Source organism: Aplysia californica, unplaced genomic scaffold (genome assembly GCF_000002075.1).
Source record: "Aplysia californica isolate F4 #8 unplaced genomic scaffold, AplCal3.0 scaffold00172, whole genome shotgun sequence".
In the NCBI taxonomy this organism is placed as follows: domain Eukaryota; kingdom Metazoa; phylum Mollusca; class Gastropoda; order Aplysiida; family Aplysiidae; genus Aplysia; species Aplysia californica.
Window position 1 is genome coordinate 115,678 of NW_004797442.1, and position 19,628 is coordinate 135,305.

A 19,628-nucleotide genomic window follows, 5' to 3' on the forward strand; every position below is an offset into this window, starting at 1 on the left:
ACATTTTTATCGGTATTTTATCAAATCAAGTAAATGTTATTTGTCAATTAAAAAAAGCAGCGTCAACAAAAGTAACTAATACTAATAATATTTTAATATTATGTTGAGGTCGAAAAGAAATTGAATTGCAGCTCTACTTTAATTCTGTTTCCTTCCAAAAATAAACATTTGCGATCTCGAAAGTGGAAGTGGACTTTTCGAGGAGAATGTTCCGTATCTAAGCTGTTTGTCACTAAGGCACTAAGGTTTGTCATAATTATGCTGTTCGAATTCGACTGGTCATCGCTGGTCTCTAAGACTAAGTGAGTGCATTTGAAACTGAACTCTTTCCCGATAACAGCACACACAGGCACTGATCCTGTTCTGACAGTTTGTGTTCCAGAGTTTGAAACTTTGATATTAATTATAATTAATAGCCCAGGCCTAGCCTAAACCTAAAGTCTAAAGATGAGACAGCGCCTTGTCTGTGTCAAGTTCGTGAATCTTTCCGAGCCTAGGCCTCACGCAATACAAATTCTCCTTGTAACTCGATCATCTGTAGTCCATTAAAATGTGGTATGGCTAACACCATCTGTATTTTCTTTTTTAACAGGAGCCTACTAGATTCATATTAACATAAATTGTAATAAAACATAACCATTGAGTTTGACGGTGAGAATGTGAGAGGAAATACATGTACTGTACTTGCATGTCGGTTCTCAAATGGTTAGTGGCGATAAACCAAAAATGAAAGTGCATAGATCTAGATGTAGATATCTAGATCTAGAAATCTAGAATCTAGAATCTAGATCTAGTCTACACTAAATACATTGTACAAGTTTTTTGGCTGAATCGTCAAATTTGATCAGTCCCAAATCAAAGGTAAGATTTTTTTTTTTTTTAAATTTTGCATGCAGGTGAAAACGGAGATTACTTTTTTTTTTTTTTTTTGGTCTCCAATGATACATAACCCGTGTTCTGGTGAAAGAAGCAGAAGTTTGCTTTTCATTCTGTTGCCAGTTGCCGTAAACGGTTTGACTACGGAACACAGCTTTAGGACTAGGCACAATGCCAAGTGCCAAAGCCAAGAACAATGTAAAGAGATGATCTAGATTAGAAACCCAAATCTAAATTAGAAATAAACAGATCTTGTTCTCAGAGACCAACGCCCAGTTTTGAAGAGATCTCAAGGCACGGGCCCTATTTTCAGTGTATTTTGTGGAATTGTTTATATTGGTGGTATCATGTCATTCTGCAGCTGGGCAAAAGCAGAACATTACCGGGATCATTTTGATAGAGGTAAAATATGTAGGCCTATAATCTAGACTAGGTCTAGTGTATCATGGTGATGTGAAAATAATAGTAATAGAGATCTCTATTAATTGTCCGTAATGAACGGTAATGTTTTAGACCTTATGGGGTAAAAGTGCATTTTAGGTGCATAAATTATTAGACTCAATGTACACCGACAACACGTATTTTATTATCAGTACTTTTGTGTTTGTAGCACATTAAATTAGACCCAATTAAGTGCAACAATAACACGTTATTTGGGTAAGATTGAACTTTGGTGGACCCAACACTGAATGAAGCCGCTACTTTTGAGCGGGGGCGCTGAGCTGCCCAGTTTGTCACAGGCCCATGAGTCAGTTTGTCATAATGACAGCACGTTGACACTGTAACTTTTATATAGTGCGATCGAAAATTTGTGGCGCAACCTAGGCCTTCTCAGTCCAGGCCCTGTATCCCGGATGTTTGGCTCTGGCATTGAGGGCCGGGGTGGACGACCTTATCTTGATAAGCTCGCCTCGACACCCGTCCTTATCTTATCGAGGATCAATAGGAAAAGCGGCGATTAAATGCGAAAAGCAGCGATAGGCAGATGTACTAATACTAATTCGTATACAGGTGATGGAACATTTTTGCATTACGCTTTTGCGTGCCGATAGTGTAATAGTAATGTGTGTAGTGTGTAGCCGTCTAGTCTGTCTAACCTCCTAGCCTCTTCATTGTTTCATTCAGTCCTCTTGGGTGTACACGCTTTTTTCGTTTGGATGTATTTTCGCTAACTCAATTCTAAGGATTAAATTTGTGCTTTTGTTATGTGTTTTAGTGTTCAGCCCAGATTCTAGTTTTCTTTCGTCTTGAATGTTATTGTTTCTAGAATCTACTCTTACTGTGAAAAAGTTTTCAGCTGACGTCTCAGTTTTGGCGCAATGAACCATGTGAGCAACATTTGAACATGGGAAGAGAGTGTAGGGGATGGGGCAGTATAGAAGTGGTTATATTATGCCAGCCAAAAGGGAGATGCAAAATAACAATAATATAGATTTCCAAAAGATTCGGAAAAAAAGCATGGTGGATCAAAAGTGTTCCTAATAAATTAATCGTAGAAGATGTCATGGATTATATATATATATATATAATATAATGAGTTTGCTCTCTGCACTTCCCACCTGAGGTATCTTTGACACGATCTGGAAGATTTATGGTGCCCACAGAGTCTCCAACAATATTTCCAGAAGTACCACCATTATGTTGTGGCTCACCAGCTCCAAAAAGAGAAAAAAAAAGAGCAACTACAACAAGTTCAGCTTCTTCTAGAGCTGCTAATAGTAATATTGATTAAATGAATATATATATAATAAACAGGTGTCTTCAAGTTCGATTCATTTTATCAAACAATGGATATGACGCTGACAGCCATTGGCAATGTTGCAAAGAGTAGATTATTATAGTACATTTGTCTTGCTCAGCAGAACTCGAGATGGCCCTGTTTTTGCATTTTCCATGTATTTTACTTCTGTTCACCATACCCATGACCACTTGAAAGGGGTTTCATTTGAAGCTTCACAAACTGAAGCACAATCAGGCATCCAGGCTTCACTAGAGATGTTGTCACATGCTAGAGTCAGTTAGCCTGGATGAAATTTTGTACTTCATGTGTAACCTTCCAGAGAGACATTGTTGGCCTACACTACTACTACTACTTGTTGGGTAGGGTTGGGTTTTTTTTAATGGAAACCACTGAAAAACTGTGCAGAAATTGATTAGTGGCGATTTTGTGGGACTTTCCAGCGATATTTCATCTTGATATATTGTTATCGTAAGCTGATGCGGCTGGCAATTATCTTCATGAAAAGATTTGTGGAGCAAATGAAGGACAGGCAAAGAAAAAAATACAAAGTAACTTTTTTTCAGAGGTAAGGGATTGTGTTCAGTTACATGCTTTTAATATAATATATTATATATATATGTGTGTGTGCGTCAAATTTATTTTCTTTCCTATTTGTTGAAACATGTAGAATGAGAACGATGTTGCAAGTGAAGAAAAGTTGTCCCCCACTAGTGTGCCATGGTCTTTTTTTTGGTGGTAAAATGCAAGCGTAATTCATTTTCATGTTGACCAATTGATACACTCTGTCACTGATGTGATCTTACTTTGTTATAAGAGCCGATAAACTCTCACAACAAAGCAGCAACAACAAAAATGCATTGAATTTAAGTAAGGTTCCTTGTACTTGTAGGCCAGTCTAGTGAGTACAGTGCGAGAATGCTCCATCACCCGCACCAGCGCTCGTGTCTATCGCCGCTTTTCGCACTGACCCTCGACGAACGTGTTCTGCCTCCAATGCCAAGGCCAGTCATGCGGGATGTGAGGCCTGAAACTGAGAAAGCCTAGGGCGCAAACTTATCCTCAAATATCTCTTTAACGGGTGAATCAATGTCATCCATACTTTGCACAGCAGTTTGTATCAATTTGTCTTAACTAAATCATATTTTTCTAGAACACTTGGGGCTATAAATTTATATAAAATACTTGAAATCTCTGTCACAGGTAAAATGTTATTGTTCACAGCACTTCCCGCTTCTCACACACATTTTGATTACGCATATATAGCATACGCCACAACCATCTTGTCAATTTTTATTTGCAAAACTTGTTACAAGAAATTATTTTTATAGTGAACACATCTTTTGCACAAGTGGTTCTCAAAACATGCGTTCAATAAGCATTTATATATCCCTATTAGAAAAACATGACAGACTTGCTATTAAAAGAAATATTGCCCCAGCTGTAAACATGATTTTTAAAGATGTAGAAACCACGTATTTGGATTTTTTATTTGTACTTATTCAGGAATTTTTTAGAATTCAGCTAGCAGGTGTGTACAAAAATGTTGACCTGTTAAGACAAATTGATACAAGTCATTTTGCAAAAATCGGAGAACCTATGTTCGATAGTTGAGGAAATATTTGAGTCTATTTGACAATAAGTTGCGCCACAAATTTTTGACCGCACTGTAAGTTTTTTATTCTCCACCTTCAAAATGGTGGTGTAGAGAAGTCCCTCTATAATGTCAATTCAGCTTTTTTTGTTCAATATTTCTTCCTTTTTGTATGCAAATCAAAGCAAATTACTCTGTAAAATTTCAACAATGGATGTTCTTTCTTAAAAAAAACATGAAAAATAAAATTTAATTCATACAATCAATCAATCATTTACTCTTTTTCAGAGTGTCAGTGATAACTTCCATCATGCAGGGCGCAGTCGAGGCGGGGTGGGCCTGTGACAAACTGGCATGCTTCCTTTGAGCCTCGCTGTGCAATGCCATACTATGGTCTGCATGTTTTTTTTTTTATTATTATTGTTGCCAAGGGGGCAAACCCACCCTGAAACCCTCCACTAACAGGGGGGCAAGCCCCCCTGAAACCCTCCATTGTTGTTATGGATTGTGCACATTAATACATGTAAACACGGTGGGTCCACCAAAGTTAAACCCAGCCTGTTAATTGAATACCCACCCCAAGTATTAGCGCGAGTAAATTATCAGTTGTTCATCAGCATCACTTTGTGGACATGGATGATCCAGACATCCACACCAGACACGTCGAGAACATGTGGATGCACGCTAAACGAAAATTGCGCAGACAGTTTGGCACGTCGTATGATCTCTTCCCATCCTATCTTCTTAAATTTGTTTTTCGTGACATGGATAATTATGTTTCTTGTCTTGCTAAGGACTGGGGCTGACAATCCCCCGTAAATGTGTTACAAATGCAAATTCTACAAACTTACATACAAACGCAAGTATTAACGTGTTATTGTTGTTTGGTTAAGTAATGTGCTACAAACGTGAGTGCTACAAATGCAAGTTAAAAAGGTGTTTTTTTGTTTGGGTCTAATGTGTGTGCTACAAACGAAAGTATTATTAGTACAGTGGAGTCCACTTATAACGAGTCGGGGAAAAAATGAGAAGTCTGTTATAAAGACACTATGCTTAAACCCCGTTTTTTTCCCTTCTTTACCTTTGTAAATAAAATACTGCTATAGTGCAATCAGACAAACACGCAAGTCGGTTATAGCGGAATATTGCTGCTGTTGTGCACAGTGCATGGGCAAATTATACATAATGTAAAACCTCGTCAGTTGAGAAACTAGTTGGTGATCTAGCGAAACAAAGAATGGGAGAGACCATGTGCGTCAACAATGAAGGCCGGAGCGACTGAGTAGGGAGGTTGTGGCATGCGCAGACAAGCAGAACGCATCGCGTGATAGGCCTGCGTAAGCCTTGTTTAGATTATCAAGGCCTAAAATGCCTCTCACTTCTCCGATGCGGGTATGGAGAGGTCACAGCAATATGGTGGATGGAGCGAATGTGTGGCATGTGCAAGCAGACGGAATGTACCACAGGGTGTGATGGGGTGGGGGACAACACAGCGGGCGAGTTATCCTAGAGCCCTTTCTTTCTGATCGTCAACGAGCTGTCAGTCAACATCACTATAAACGCCAGAGAAAGAAACCAGATTCGATTTTTGATCAAGTAAGACCTAGAGGTCTTGAAACAAAATCATCATCAGGGGAGATAGCAAAAGGAAATAATCAGAACACCAAACTCATAGATTAGGCCTACTTTACAGTTTCCCTTGAATTTATTACTGGATCCCTTATAGCGAGAATCCTGCTATAACGGACATTTTGCTCCGGTCCCCTCCCTCTCGTTATAACAGGATTCCACTGTATCAACGTATTGTAGTTGTACATTGGGTCTAATAATTTACACAACTTAAATGCACTATTACCCATTATGAATTTAATTTGATTCAAGGTGCATGTGCTGAACTGTTCCATAAACTAATAATGGAACCAAAGCCACTATCGCTTGTCACTGGAGCCACTATAGGATATAGGGCGGTCAAAAATTCGGGGCACAGCTTATCCTCAAATATCTCTTCAACAGGTGAACCAGTGTCACCCATACTTTGCACATCAATTTGTCTTAACGCAATCATATTTTTCCACAAAAATTGGGCTTCTATTAATTCATTCGCTACGTGTTATTTTCGGCTTGTGGACGAATTTTTTTTCGGGAGAGCGAAAGAGATGATGACTAGTGGGCAGTTAAAAGGTCTTTGGGGCCACAAATTCAAATAAATATCAACGTATTATATACCAATATTTTCAGTATGGTTTGTAGAATACATCTGTAATGTTTATTTATGTATTTTTCAACTTTGGCTCCTGTAAGAGATGATTATGCAACACAGTTTTGATTGGATGCGGATAAAATTTTAAAATAAAACATTTATAATCTTTGGTGAAACTCAAAAAATATGTTTGCACCTAGTCAAATGATACATCAAAATAACCATAAATGAATATAGAACTGGAAAATATTGAAAAGTTTGCAGTTATTTACCTACATTCCATAATATTTGTACATTTTGAACATAACATCCGATATTTTTTTTTTAATCTAAAAATTTTATAATCTTGAAAAACGATCACAAACAAAAAAAAAACCCCGCTCGTATCTTATATGGAATTATTCAGAATTGCATTTGGAGTAAACCTATACATGTCTTGAGAGGCACTTTTTGTGTAATTTCATCAAAAAGTAGTGATTTTGGGGAGAAAAAACATTTTGACTATTTAGATTCAGACCTAGATCTAGCACTCAAAAATATTGATTTCTCAATAACAGTGCATTGGCAATATGAGTCCAATTGTAACAATATTATAAAAAAGAGTCCTACACTTCTTTAGTGGGCAAAATAATGATAGATTTTGTTGTGTAAAATTACAAGAACTGGTGTCCGGGCTATAATTTTGGCATCGCGATAAAAAAAAAGTCGAATAAACTACGAAATCGCATTTCAAAACTGAATCTAAACTTCCGATTTTCAGTGGAAATGCTTGACCCGGAAGTCAACATTACATTATGACCTTTATTTTAACATGGATATGTGGATTGGAATAGAATTTAAGCTAAAATTGAAGATCGGTTCTCGCGCCGCCGGGGGCGGCTTAGCGTACTGACGGCACTTTAGCCTCGCTGCCCCCCACGGCTCAGCGTAGCGAATAAGTTAAAAAACCTTTATTCATAAACTTATATAAAATACTATAAATCTCCGTCATACAGAAAATAGGATGGTTCACAGCACTTCCCGCTTCTCACACACAATTTGCATACATATGCAGTCGAACCAGCCTTAACGGAAACCCGTATAAAACGGAAACCTGTCTTAACTGAATCTTCCCGCTCCCCCCTTTATATTTTTTCTCTTTAATTACCTGTATAAAACGGAAACCTGTCCAACACGGAAACAGAGAGAAAAATCCGCTCCCTTCCAAGGTCGTGTTAGGGGGGTTCTTTTAAAGGGGACGGGGATTGCTGTTCTTTTTTAAAATATTCCCTTCTCTGAGTTCCCAACGAGTTGGTTGCAGGCTCAGGACATGGGTTGTTACAATACATTTCTTCTTTGTTGCCGTCATCAATGGCTGGCTGGATATATCTGAATGTTCGAAACATTTTTGTTTGTACGAAGAGAGGTGAAGTCTTACAACTGCCGTAAAATGTATCAAATGAAGAAGACAATGTGCAAGTGCAAAGGTACAAAACGAAATGTGTCAGACGAGGAAGACAAGGTAAAATAAGCAAAAATAATTGCATGGTTGCTGCTCGCTTTTCCCCTGCCCATGGCAGTTGTGCAATACAGATCTAGATGAGGCAAGACTGGCTACAGTTTGTCTCTTTTCTCTATCTGTCTACTACCAGTCAAGATGGCAATCGAAGCCAGCCCATTATACCGCCACCCCCTTTGTACCACCAACTTCATGCTCGTCCCAAGGTAGGCGGTTTAACAAGGTTGACTGTAGAACCAATTGTAAAGTTTTGATTTAAAACTTTTTTTTTTAAATGTAGCAAGTTCTTTGTTTGTTTCAGGGATCTATGTATGTGCCAAGTGTGGACATGAGCTATTCAGCAGTGTGTCGAAATATGAGCACTCATCCCCATGGCCTGCATTTACCCAAACCATGAGAGAAGACAGTGTCCACAAGATTCCAGAATCACCAAAAGCAATAAAGGTAGATCTAGATTTCCATTGGTCTCAGTCTTGAGTTAAGAAAGGCCAAAGGAATTTTTATGAGGCGTTAAAGGGTTTCAAAGAAGGTCAGTGCGAAATTTGTTGTTGTTACACAGATACAAAATGAGCTATGACATAATGTGTCTCAAAATGAAGGGCATGCCCAAGAATCTCAAACTCAAAAACAAGAATTCTCGGATATCTCGTACAAAATGCTCTGTCCCTTTTCAGTCCCTATATTTTCTTTGGAACAAATCTGCTTCGCATTCTCAACTAAAGACCCAGCTTTACAGCCTTTCTTGCCACGAATAGGTGTTTCTTTGTCATTGTTAAAGCCAAAACGTTGTCTTTGTTTCACCACGAGAGGCTGGAGGAAGGGGGGGGGGGGAAGTGATGCTGACCACACCGCATGACTGGTTTGCCACGTGTGCAATCATGCTGTGGGACGCACACTGTGCGGATGACAAGAGGCGTAACTTTCTGTACTGTAGGCCAATGAGATGAGAGGAAAGGAATGACGTAGGAGTTGGCTGTGCACTCGTGAGATTTTCTGCTTTCCAGTTTCATTCATTTTCTTACTTTCACACCGTCGACACGTTCATCGAGGGAGCTAACCCCCACATTAATTTTTAATGTTCTTTTTTACCTCCCTTGATTTTCTCTCTATTTCTTTGTATTTGGGGTTTTCATGGACATGGCGAATAATGAAAATCTCGAACACTATTTCCAATCCCTGATGAATTCGAGTTACCCGAGTTTGACTGTACCTATATATACAGGGTGTTCAAAAAGTCGCGCACCATCCTGAAACACACTTATTGTTACAGATGCTCAAATTGAGCACCTTTTTCATTAATACAACTCTCTACTATGGACGGATGGGGCCTGTGGAGTGGCCACCACGATCACCGGATCTTGCTCCACTCGACTTTTTCTTATGGGGGCATCTAAAATCGGTTGTGTACACGAATTCCACGCTCTCTTGACGAATTGAGGCAAACAATCACAATTGAGTGTCACAACATCCATCCAGATTCTCTAAGGAAAGTTATGAACAGTTTTTTTGCGGAGAGTAGAGTTGTTTTAATGAAAATGCTCAATCAAAGCATCTGTAACAATATATGGGGAGTGCTTATTTAGGCCACATATGGCCTAAATAAGGTAAGGGAGGGGGGTTTAGCTTATTTAGGCCACACATGCTCAAACTACCCTTTTCAGGCAACTGAGTTCGTTCCACTTTCATAATGGTGCACCTTTCTCATTTAGTACAGTTATGTCTCAGTGTACAACTTATAAACCATAATCATAATGAATATTGTAAAGAACAAAGCACAATACGCAAAATTTTGCTCAATCCCAATGGTTTGAATGAGGGCCAGATTTTTCCTTCATGGAGGGGCAAAAGCTAGGCTACCATTTTGGCACACTTTGGTCCAGTGAAAAGGTCAAATCCTCCGAATGGACTTCCGGGTTAAATTTGGGGTATAAAAAGTGTGTACACAACGTGGCTGAGTCAAAGTTACACTATCTTTGCCTGAGTGACACTCTCTCGTACTGTCTCGTAGTAGTACATGTAGGCTAGTAGTAGTAGGCCTAGTAGTAGTAGTAGCAAAGATCGTGTAGAGAATATTTGGTAGTAGATTCTATCTAGTAGGCAATTTAGTGAACGTGCTCGCAGCAGGGCGAATCGGCCTCAATAAGCCCCGTAGACTTTTGTGATCGGCCACGAAGCCTCGTGTTTTGATGGGTCTAAACAACCCAGTGTTATTCGCACTGCCACATTCGACAGGCCTAGATCTACATCTTTTTAAAAGGAAAAGAAAGATCATCAAAATGGTTGAATTCGCGTGAAAATCGATTCGGTAGAACTAGAACTATTAAAATTTGCTTCTGAAAACAAGGCAATTTTTATACGAAGGCCATTTTTATAACTCGATGAAATAAAAACTACTGGCTGTGTACTGTGTTATTCTGTATAAAAATAAATTATGAAACTTCAGGACGTATTATTATTTTTCAGCATCTTTTGACGCCTGATCTGTAGAGGTTGAAGTTTTCACAACACTAATAGATCTAGTAATAGGCCAGGTAATAGGGCTTTCCGTAAAAAATGCATAGATCTACAAAAGCCGAACCACCGAATTGACCGAGCACCTCGCTCTCCCCTGCACACTGTGATAATGTGTTGCTTCGGTATCGCATTATTCAACTATTATTAATACGTGCGGCTATGGCAATTGGGATGTACTGACTGACAAAAAATTAAGTTTTGTTTTTATTTTACCATATATTTGACTTTAATAGTGCAGGCAATAGCAAGATCTAGATTCCCTGTCTAGAATCAGTAGTAGCAGGCCTATGCTAGAAGTAGCCAGAGAGCCTACAACTGCTAGATCTAGATCTAACTTATTATTGCTATGCCTTTGGGCTTTGGAATTGAAATAAAACGAATTGCACAGTTCTAGTTACTTTTAGATTCAGCAAGTAACTGTATTTCCAGAGTTAATAATAACAAATCTCAGCATAACAATCATTTTTACTTTTATTAGAATAATTAGATCCAACTTTTTTTCTAGAATCTGTTTTGCGCAAACTTAAGATTTTCTCTACTTGTAGAGCACAGAATTTACATTGTAAGCCTCTGCTCAGTCTTTTAGTATACATAATAAAATACACACACACACACACACATATATATATATATATAGAGAGAGAGAGAGAGAGAGATCTATATAATCATTTTATGTTGTTTTCGGGATATTTTTAAAACTCTTTTTTTCAACATGTCATAAAATCAAATTGTGCCATTTTCTTTGAAAAGAATAGCATTAGCAGTGGACTTTTTAGACAGCGAGTCTCTGATTCAATATTTTTTTTAAAATATGCTAATCAATGAAAATTGATGATAGTTTACTCCTGAAGAGGATAGGTGGACTCCGGGGTCTGCAAAGCGAAATACTAGGTTTTAGGATGTGAACCCCGGAGTCACCGTAGTGAAATAAGGTTTGGTTTAAGTAAGGATTGGTGGACCCCGGGGTCAACGTAGTGATAAATAAGCAGGTTTAAGGTGGACCCCGGGGTCTACCTAGCGAAATACTAGGTTTTAGGACAGGTGAACCCCGGGGTCACCGTAGTGAAATAAGTATGTTTCTTTAAAGATCGGTGGACCCCGGGGTCAGCGTAGTGAAATAAGTAGGGTTAATTTTAAAAGGATTGGTGGACCCCGGAGTCAACATAGCCGTAGAAGAATAAGAAGGTTTAATTAAGGATTGGTGGACCCCCGGGACACCTTGATTAAACCTACTTATTTTACTACGGTGACCGCAGGTTCCACCTATTCTAAAAACCCAACTAGCATTTCGTTAGGTAGACCCTGGGGTCCACCTTCAACCTACCTATTTCACTACGTTGACTCCAGGGTCCACCAATCCTTAAAATTATACCTAGATCTACATGCACTTATTTCACTACGTTGACCCCAGGGTCCACCAATCCTTAATTAAACCTAGATATACTTATAATTTCACTACGTTGACCAAGGGCTCCGCCAGTCCTACTATAGAATAAACTGAGGTCTACTTATTTCACTATGTTGACCCCGGGGTCCATCGATCCTTAGTTAAACCTAGATCTACTACTTATTTCACTACGCTGACTCCGGGGCTCACATCCTAAATCCTAGCATTTTGTTAGGTAGACCCCGGGGTCCACCTATCCTTTTGGCTAGATAGACCCCGCAGTCCGCCTATCCACTTTCTTGATAATAACGGAAAACAATACATGCCAGTTGTCATGAATAGTGAAGAAAAATGATGGAAAAAAAAGACAATGAGGTATACTATAATTTATCAAAAAAATTGCAAGTGCAAGTGAAGATCATAAAATAATTTTGTTATTTTCTGGTCATCTTTCCCGGTTTATAAAAAAAATTCAGTGGGCCTACTACTAGATCTGTCTCTGAAGAACATTTTGCTTGCCTTTATTAGCTTTTTTCACGTACATGAAAGCATAGAATATATAGTTTCACACAAATATATGCACACTACTTTGAAAAAGAAAGATAAGGTCATTGGTTTTTTTACGGAATCCGTTTTACGTTGAAAAAAGCGCTAAAAACAAGTTTAAAAATTTTAAGAATGCCCATAATAATAGTATTAGGAATCCGAAATTACTACCTAGTTGGCTTACTCTTTAATAACAATGAGAGGTTAAGAAAAAAAAAGACAATGATATAGGATTTGTCTAAATATGACCATTAGCAATAAAGATTTTGCCCATTTTGTCCAATTATCCATGCAGGTAAAATCACCCTGCACTGTACCTCAATAAGCACAAAAGGAATATTTCTGTGACTTTGTATAAAGGTGTGGCCTAAATAAGGTAAGGGAGGGGGGTTTAGCTTATTTAGGCCACAGGTGTGGCCTGAATAAGGTAAGGGAGGGGGGTTTAGCTTATTTAGGCCACAGGTGTGGCCTAAATAAGGTAAGGGAGGGGGGGTTTAGCTTATTTAGGCCATATGTGGCCTAAATAAGGTCACCCCAATATATGTGTGTTTCAGGATGGTGCGCGACTTTTTGGAGCAAGGGAAATGCGAGATCTTAAGCAAACGGGATCTTTGCCAACTCACTGTGGGAAGAATCTACGGTGATCCTTGTTAAGGCCCACAACCGGTAAAATGGTCTCCTTCTCTCAAAAATGAATTGACGTGAGTGGGTTCGAGCAAGGAGTGTTCAACCTTGACGATTAATCACAGTGGCATGAGGCATGCCATTTTCTCTTATTATCCTATCGTGAGCCTCAAAATCTACGCTTTTCCAGTTGCCCCTCCCCTTTACCTGTCCAAAATTTATAGCTATCCATCTCTGAATCTGACCGAGTTCCCCCTCCTTTATCGTTACGCACCACTTTGTCATGACCACACCAGTTAAAGTTCAGTCTGCCTAACAAATTCGGGAGTAGAGTCAACTGCTGCAATGTTTATGGAAGGGTTCACAGTTCGATGTGATCCTGCCTGGAGCAAAGTGATGTCAGTTTTAGGTGGAGAGCTCAGTTGTGAGTTTGATATAGATACTGGGTGTACATGTTATCTGTGCACATCTGTGTATTTTTCCCTTGTCAAAGGAAATGCCATGGCAGAGATGTAGCTCATTGAAGGTATGTTAATGTATGACTAATAATATGCTGTAAATAATCTATTCTGAAAGAACTTTTCTTGAAATTTTTGTCTTGAATTTTGGGTTCAATCTGTTTATATTATAAAAACAGGTATAAAGTTTTTTGCTTACTTTTAAATTTTTTGCAAAATGTTTCTGCCATTGGAAAAGTTCTAGTACAATATTGCAGAAGGCCAAATGAGGACAAATAGGAGAAAAGCCTTCTTCTGTTTCTCATTCCTGGAGATTTTATTTTCCCTCCTTTCTGTGTCCTTTTGAAGATACTATTGTTCTTCAAAATGATTAGAGCTAATTCAGAGAATACACATTTATCTGCTATCTTTAACAAATTCTTTAAAAGTTACAGTGTCACATTCCCAAACTACAGTTGAACCTGCCCTGATGGCCTCCTCTTTAAGGCGGCCACTTTCCATTTCCTCCCTTGCATTTTTTCTATAATTTAACTGTGTAAAACGGGCACCTGTCCAACGCGACTGTGGCCGCCATTTTTTAAAACACAACCCTTATCACACTAAGCAATAACACCTGTCTTAGACGGCTACCTTAGTGACTCCATTACATTTTGTCATAAATTGTGCATTGTGGGCGAGACGTCATAACCTATTGCCCTGTCGTTGTTGTAAGGTAGTCCCTCCAACCGATTGTGTTGCGTAGGCCCCTCCCACTGTTGACAAATTTTCAGTTGCTGGTGAGGTGAGCGTGTGATCCCTCGAAACCCATAAGTCCCGCCCAGAATTCATACACAAATCGTAAGTGAGATGAGTGGTCACTGTTTACCCAGTCTGTAACAAAGTAACAATGGACGTCAACATGAACTTGTAACAGAAGCGTCGCTTGTTCTCCGACAGGTGGCGACCCATGTGTTTGTTTTACCGTAGCACTCGATCCTTCTTGTCAGACACATTTCGTTTTATTGTCACCCTTGCACAAAAGCAACAACAAAAGAAAGAACAGAAAAAAAAACAGCGAAAAGAATAACAATAACAACAACAACAATGAGGCTACCTTCGGTTGGGACCTCAGAAAGGAATGGTTTGTTTTCTTCATCTTAATCAGTCCTGCCTAAGACGGCCACCTGTCTTATGCGGCCTCTTTTCTCCTTGACAATGGGTGGCTGTCTTACACAGGTTCGACTGTACATGGTGTTCCAGCTTTTCTTGGCATTGCTTAAATTCTATAGCTGTAAATAAAAACTTTTGAATTAATACATATTTTGTTATAAGAACGTTAATTCGGCCATCCAGATAGAGAGGTTTCCTTCATAATCTTTTGTAAGCTTCTCCCGCCATTTATACCAAACTGCTAGCATGTCTGTTATAGACTATATTTTATTATTCTTTTCAACAAACTGACCATTACTTAAATTTCCCACAGGTAATATGTGGAAACTGCAAAAATGGACTTGGACATGAATTTCTTGCTGATGGTCCAAATGCAGGACAGTCAAGGTTTTGAATCTTCAGCTCAGCACTGAAATTTGTTCCGAAAGGTAAAGCATTTCATAAAGATAGAGAAGTAATTCAGACAAAATACAGTAGTCTCCGCCTAAGATCCCGGTGCTCAGGAGCTAGGGAAATGCGGTATCTTAGCTGACGGACCCAGGGACAAATCTAAAGTGACCTATGTTAAGGCCCACAACTGGTAAAATGGTCTCTCTCCACTTTAAAATGAACTGACGTGACCCCTGGGTGAGTTTATGACATATTATGGTGAGCAAAGAGTGGTCAACTTTGATGACCAATCACAGTGGAACGAGGCACACCATTTAAATTCATTAACCTATTGTGAGTCTCAAGTTCTGCGCTTATCCAGTTGCCCCTCCCCTCCCCTTATCTGTCCAAAATTTATAGCTTTCCTTCTCTGACCGAGTTCCCCAGCCTTGGTCGTTATGCACCATTATGTTGTGACTACGCCTCTATTAAAATTTACTCTGTGTGGCAAATTCAGGAATAGAGACGATTTATTGCTGCAATGGTCAAGGAAGAGTTCACAGTTCAATGTGATCCCGCCAGCAGCGAACTTGTAGTTGTAGGGCCTACCCACCCAGCGAGTGATGTAAATTTAGGTGGAGAGCTCAGATGCAAATGCAATGTTTCGGGTAACAAATGCGTTGGTCAGTTCACACCTCAGTGTTATCCTGTCAGGGGCAAACATTGTACTGTTTCTTCGAGTTTTACAACACTTATGCGATCACATTCACGAGAGTGACTGATCTTTGACACGACAGGCAGGTCAATGATTTCAACGTTTCACTCTTGGCTGTGCGCGCCTGCGTTTTTGTTCCGTAAATCATGATCTGAAATGCGGGATCTTAGCTGAAGGTAGACCTTCTGTCAGAGTGAATCAGAGCGGGATCTTAGGGGGGACTTTTGTATAGTAAAAATTGTGTTTTCTTTAAACAACAGGATCTTAAGCGAACCGCGATCGTAAGCGCTGGGATCTTAGGAAGAGACTACTGTACTAGACTGGGAAGACATGACTGTGCAGAATAAGTGAAAAAACAATGGAAGTAAATAACTGAGTTAAAAGTACTGTAGTTTCAGACGGACTAGGTTATATTAGTTAGAATAGCCCAATTTAAATTCACTGCAGTTTGAAAGCTGTTTGGAAAGGATTGCTAACACACTCTCAATTCAGTCGGTTTCAATTTCAAGCCAGGTTGCAGAACAGGCACCAGCAATTTGAGTGGACACACAGATGCGTTTGGCCTAAACAGTCGAACCTGCCTTAACGGAAACTTTTGTGAAACGGAAAACTGTCTGAACGGAATCTCCCCACTCCCCATTTGATATATTCCTCACTACCTGTATAAAATATAAACCTGTCCAACGCGGAAACAGAAAGAAAAATCTGCTCCCTTCCAAGGTCGTGTTGGGGGGGGGGTTGTTTTAAAGGGGACGGGGATTGTTGTTCTTTTTTTAAACATTCCCTTCTCTGAGTTCCCAACGAGTTGGTTGCAGGCTCAGGACATGGGTTGTTACAATACATTTCTTCTTTGTTGCCGTCATCAATGGCTGGCTGGATATATCTGAATGTTCGAAACATTTTTGTTTATTCGCAGAGAGGTGAAGTCTTACAACTACTGTAAAATGTATCAAATGAAACTGAAAGTAAAATCTGCTCTCTTCCAAGGGTTTTACCTGTCTAAGACAGAAAATGTTTTGGCCGCTCAACCCTGATTTGACACAAAACTGGCAACTTTGGTTCCGCCAGCTCTAAACTTAACACCATGTCGGCTGGCGAGGAAGGGGAGTAGGAGTTCAATTTGGGATTAGATGTTACCCCATCTATGTGAGCCCTTAGCGATGCAGATGGTCAGGGTAGTCGGTAGTGTGGGTGTGAAATCTCACGAGTGCTAGTACTGTGCTCGAGTAGCGAGACACTACAGAAACTTTCCTGTTCCTGGATAGCCAGAAGCCAGAGGTGTGAAATTGGGTTGACCAATGCCTGCCACCCTAATCGTACAATAGTCTCCGCATAAACGCACACCATACAAAAGCACGCTCCGCTCAAACGCACGCTTTCGTCATCTGACGGGTTTTTTACTATATAATTTAGACATACAAACGCACGGTCACTTCCTCTAAACGCACAGAGCACGCTCCAATCCGCGAAACACGCCGACAAGTTAAGCTTGACAAGGGGAAATTTTCACAACAACCTGCACAGCCTGCATAAGACGAGCCTAGAATTTACTAGAAAACCAGATATTTGGTGAGAGTGCCCCTCAAAGAGAGTGATGGACAGCGTTTACACACCCTACTTTCCACTGACGAATAGGTCTCGGTCTAGGGCTGGTCGGTCAAATGTTGGGGGGGGGGGGACTGAAATGTTTGTTGATTGGTCACTCGAAATGTATCTTTGAGAGAAGCTTTCTGACTGGTGTTTGAGTTTGAGGGACTGCGTGCAATGTTTAGTTAGGTCTAGGCCTGATGCGCGACATGCGTACATGCCGTAAAACACTAGACAGGCCTCTATAGGATTAAAGATTAGCCAAGTAAGCCTAATAAGCTGCACTCGAAGAACTTATAACGTACTTGTTCAACGAATCACAAGAGATAATGTTTCTCCAGGGTGAATCTGCATGAATTTACGGTCGGGGGTGGTCGCTTGGAAAGCTACGTGGCTGGTCCGTTTTCTCTATGACTATGACCAACAGTTTCCTCTTAGGCTATCTGTTCCGGAAGTTTATAGTATTCATTACATTGAGTTTGTCTTTCTCTCCCCCCCCCCCCCCCCACCCCATTCAACGCCTTTGTATTCTTAACCCCTGTCGTGAAATCCTTCACAAAACAGTCATGTGTCGTCACATTATCTGCCAAAATGACCCCCTCTCTCCAAGGGAGGTCACTAGAGTAATAAGGAATTGAGATGACTGCGTCCCTTCCTCCCCTTGCAAAGGAGACTACTGTATGACCAGCTGAGAAAAGAGTTCCTAGAATCGTTGTTACATCCGGCAGTAAGGGGTGGCATTGGTTGACTGTGCTTGTTACACAGATGGGTGAGGCTAAGGGTGGAAGCAAAGGAGATGTTCAAACGTTTCTGATTTTATCCTATGAAATGTGAGCACTGGTGTTAATTGGATAAGTAAGACCGACGCATGTTATTATCATAGAGGATATCAGTTGAAATGTGAAATTTTAACCACTGCTTGCCAACCGGACAAGCGACCCTTGATCCCACCAGCTGGGCCTTTGAAACCACCCTCAATTCCCCTGTCTGAGACGGAATTTTTTTCTGGCTCCCTTGCGATTCCATCTTATTTTTACTCAGGTTTGACTGTATGGTAATTTGTAGCTGAGTTTTAAGCCTTCAGCTTCTCATCACTGCTTTGTGAGGAGCAGATTAAATCAAAGAGGTTTCATATAATTTTCTCCCTTAGATGATCAGTTATAATGAACATAATATCGTAATTTTTGTTATCTCTTGACCTGCGTAGTGAAAAGATCAAATTTTGTTTCCTTTTCATCTTTGTTGTCCAAATGAACTGGCAGACACCTTTGGCTTATGAATCCAAAGACAGAATTTTCCACACAATTATTCTAGTTCCCATCTGCAGGCCTGAACAAATATTTTTTACTCTTGAATATGTATAAAGTAACCGTGTGTACTTTATTTTTCTTTCAGGGGAGCTCCAAAATTGAGTGCTATAGAACACCAGATGACTTTCGACCAGGATCTATGACGTGCTGTGGCCCAACCCACCCATGGAAAGCCTCAGCATAGAAGCTTCTCCTGGATTCAGAGTCATCAAACATCGACTATATAAATTAGAAACTAGCCTTGCTTAAAATGTTTGTGGCTTTTGGTTTTTGTCTTCTGTGTAAAAAGCCCAACAGATCTGTATCTCCCATTCAGGTCATACTTTTAAAAGTCACCAAAATGTGCTATAGGAGAAGTAGTAATGGTCTTAATCTTAGGCATAAAAGCACCCCACTTGAGGAAAAGGAAAGGGACTGCTGTCTGCGGTGAATTTGTGATCGTTACAAGCTGCCTTCTTTTGTTTACTTTTCACTCTTTACCAAGCAATCTAGGAAGGCCTATACTATTAAATTAATATTGTAATGAACCTAAGGGTGGAGATTTCAAGCTCTTTGTTTTGATAATTACATACAGTATAACACGGATGGCTCGAATTCATCGGGACCGGCCTTGGTAGTTTGAGGGATCCATAGTTCGAGGGACATCTTACAAAGATAAAAAAGAAGAAAAAACGTCACCGCAGGCAAGGTTCGACGGATGCGTGATTTTGAGTCTTCTGTGTTCGACCTACACGTGTTATACTGTATCAAACTATTACTATTGCTGTTAAATTGCATGTCTTTTGAGTTTATCATACTCCACCGTATACACTTGTACATACATACAACCTTTCCTAGATATTGTTTATTAATCTTTTTAGTAAGAATTTGAAGTTTGTTTTCACTGAGGCAAATAAGCCCTCACTAAAGTCATCTGTTTATTTATCATTATTCATACATGCACTCTTACATCATTATGTATGGTATTTTCATAATCAAACACAAATTTGTAAGTTTAATTACTCAACTTTGCTTTGTACTATGTATGAACAATGACAGAGGAAATACTTTATGTTTTGCTTTA

The 19,628-nt window shown here is 39.7% G+C and overlaps 1 protein-coding gene across 1 annotated transcript; it reads left to right on the top strand.

Moving 5' to 3' along the window:
* The first annotated feature begins 1,023 nt into the window (after positions 1 to 1,023).
* LOC118477669 (methionine-R-sulfoxide reductase B1-like) lies at positions 1,024 to 19,237 on the top strand. Its single transcript, XM_035969704.1, has 4 exons — positions 1,024 to 1,278; positions 8,208 to 8,350; positions 14,898 to 15,012; positions 18,651 to 19,237. Exons 1-4 carry the CDS (start codon positions 1,224 to 1,226, stop codon positions 18,665 to 18,667), a joined length of 330 nt encoding a protein of 109 aa, XP_035825597.1. The 5' UTR covers positions 1,024 to 1,223; the 3' UTR covers positions 18,668 to 19,237.
* Positions 19,238 to 19,628: the final 391 nt, after the last annotated feature.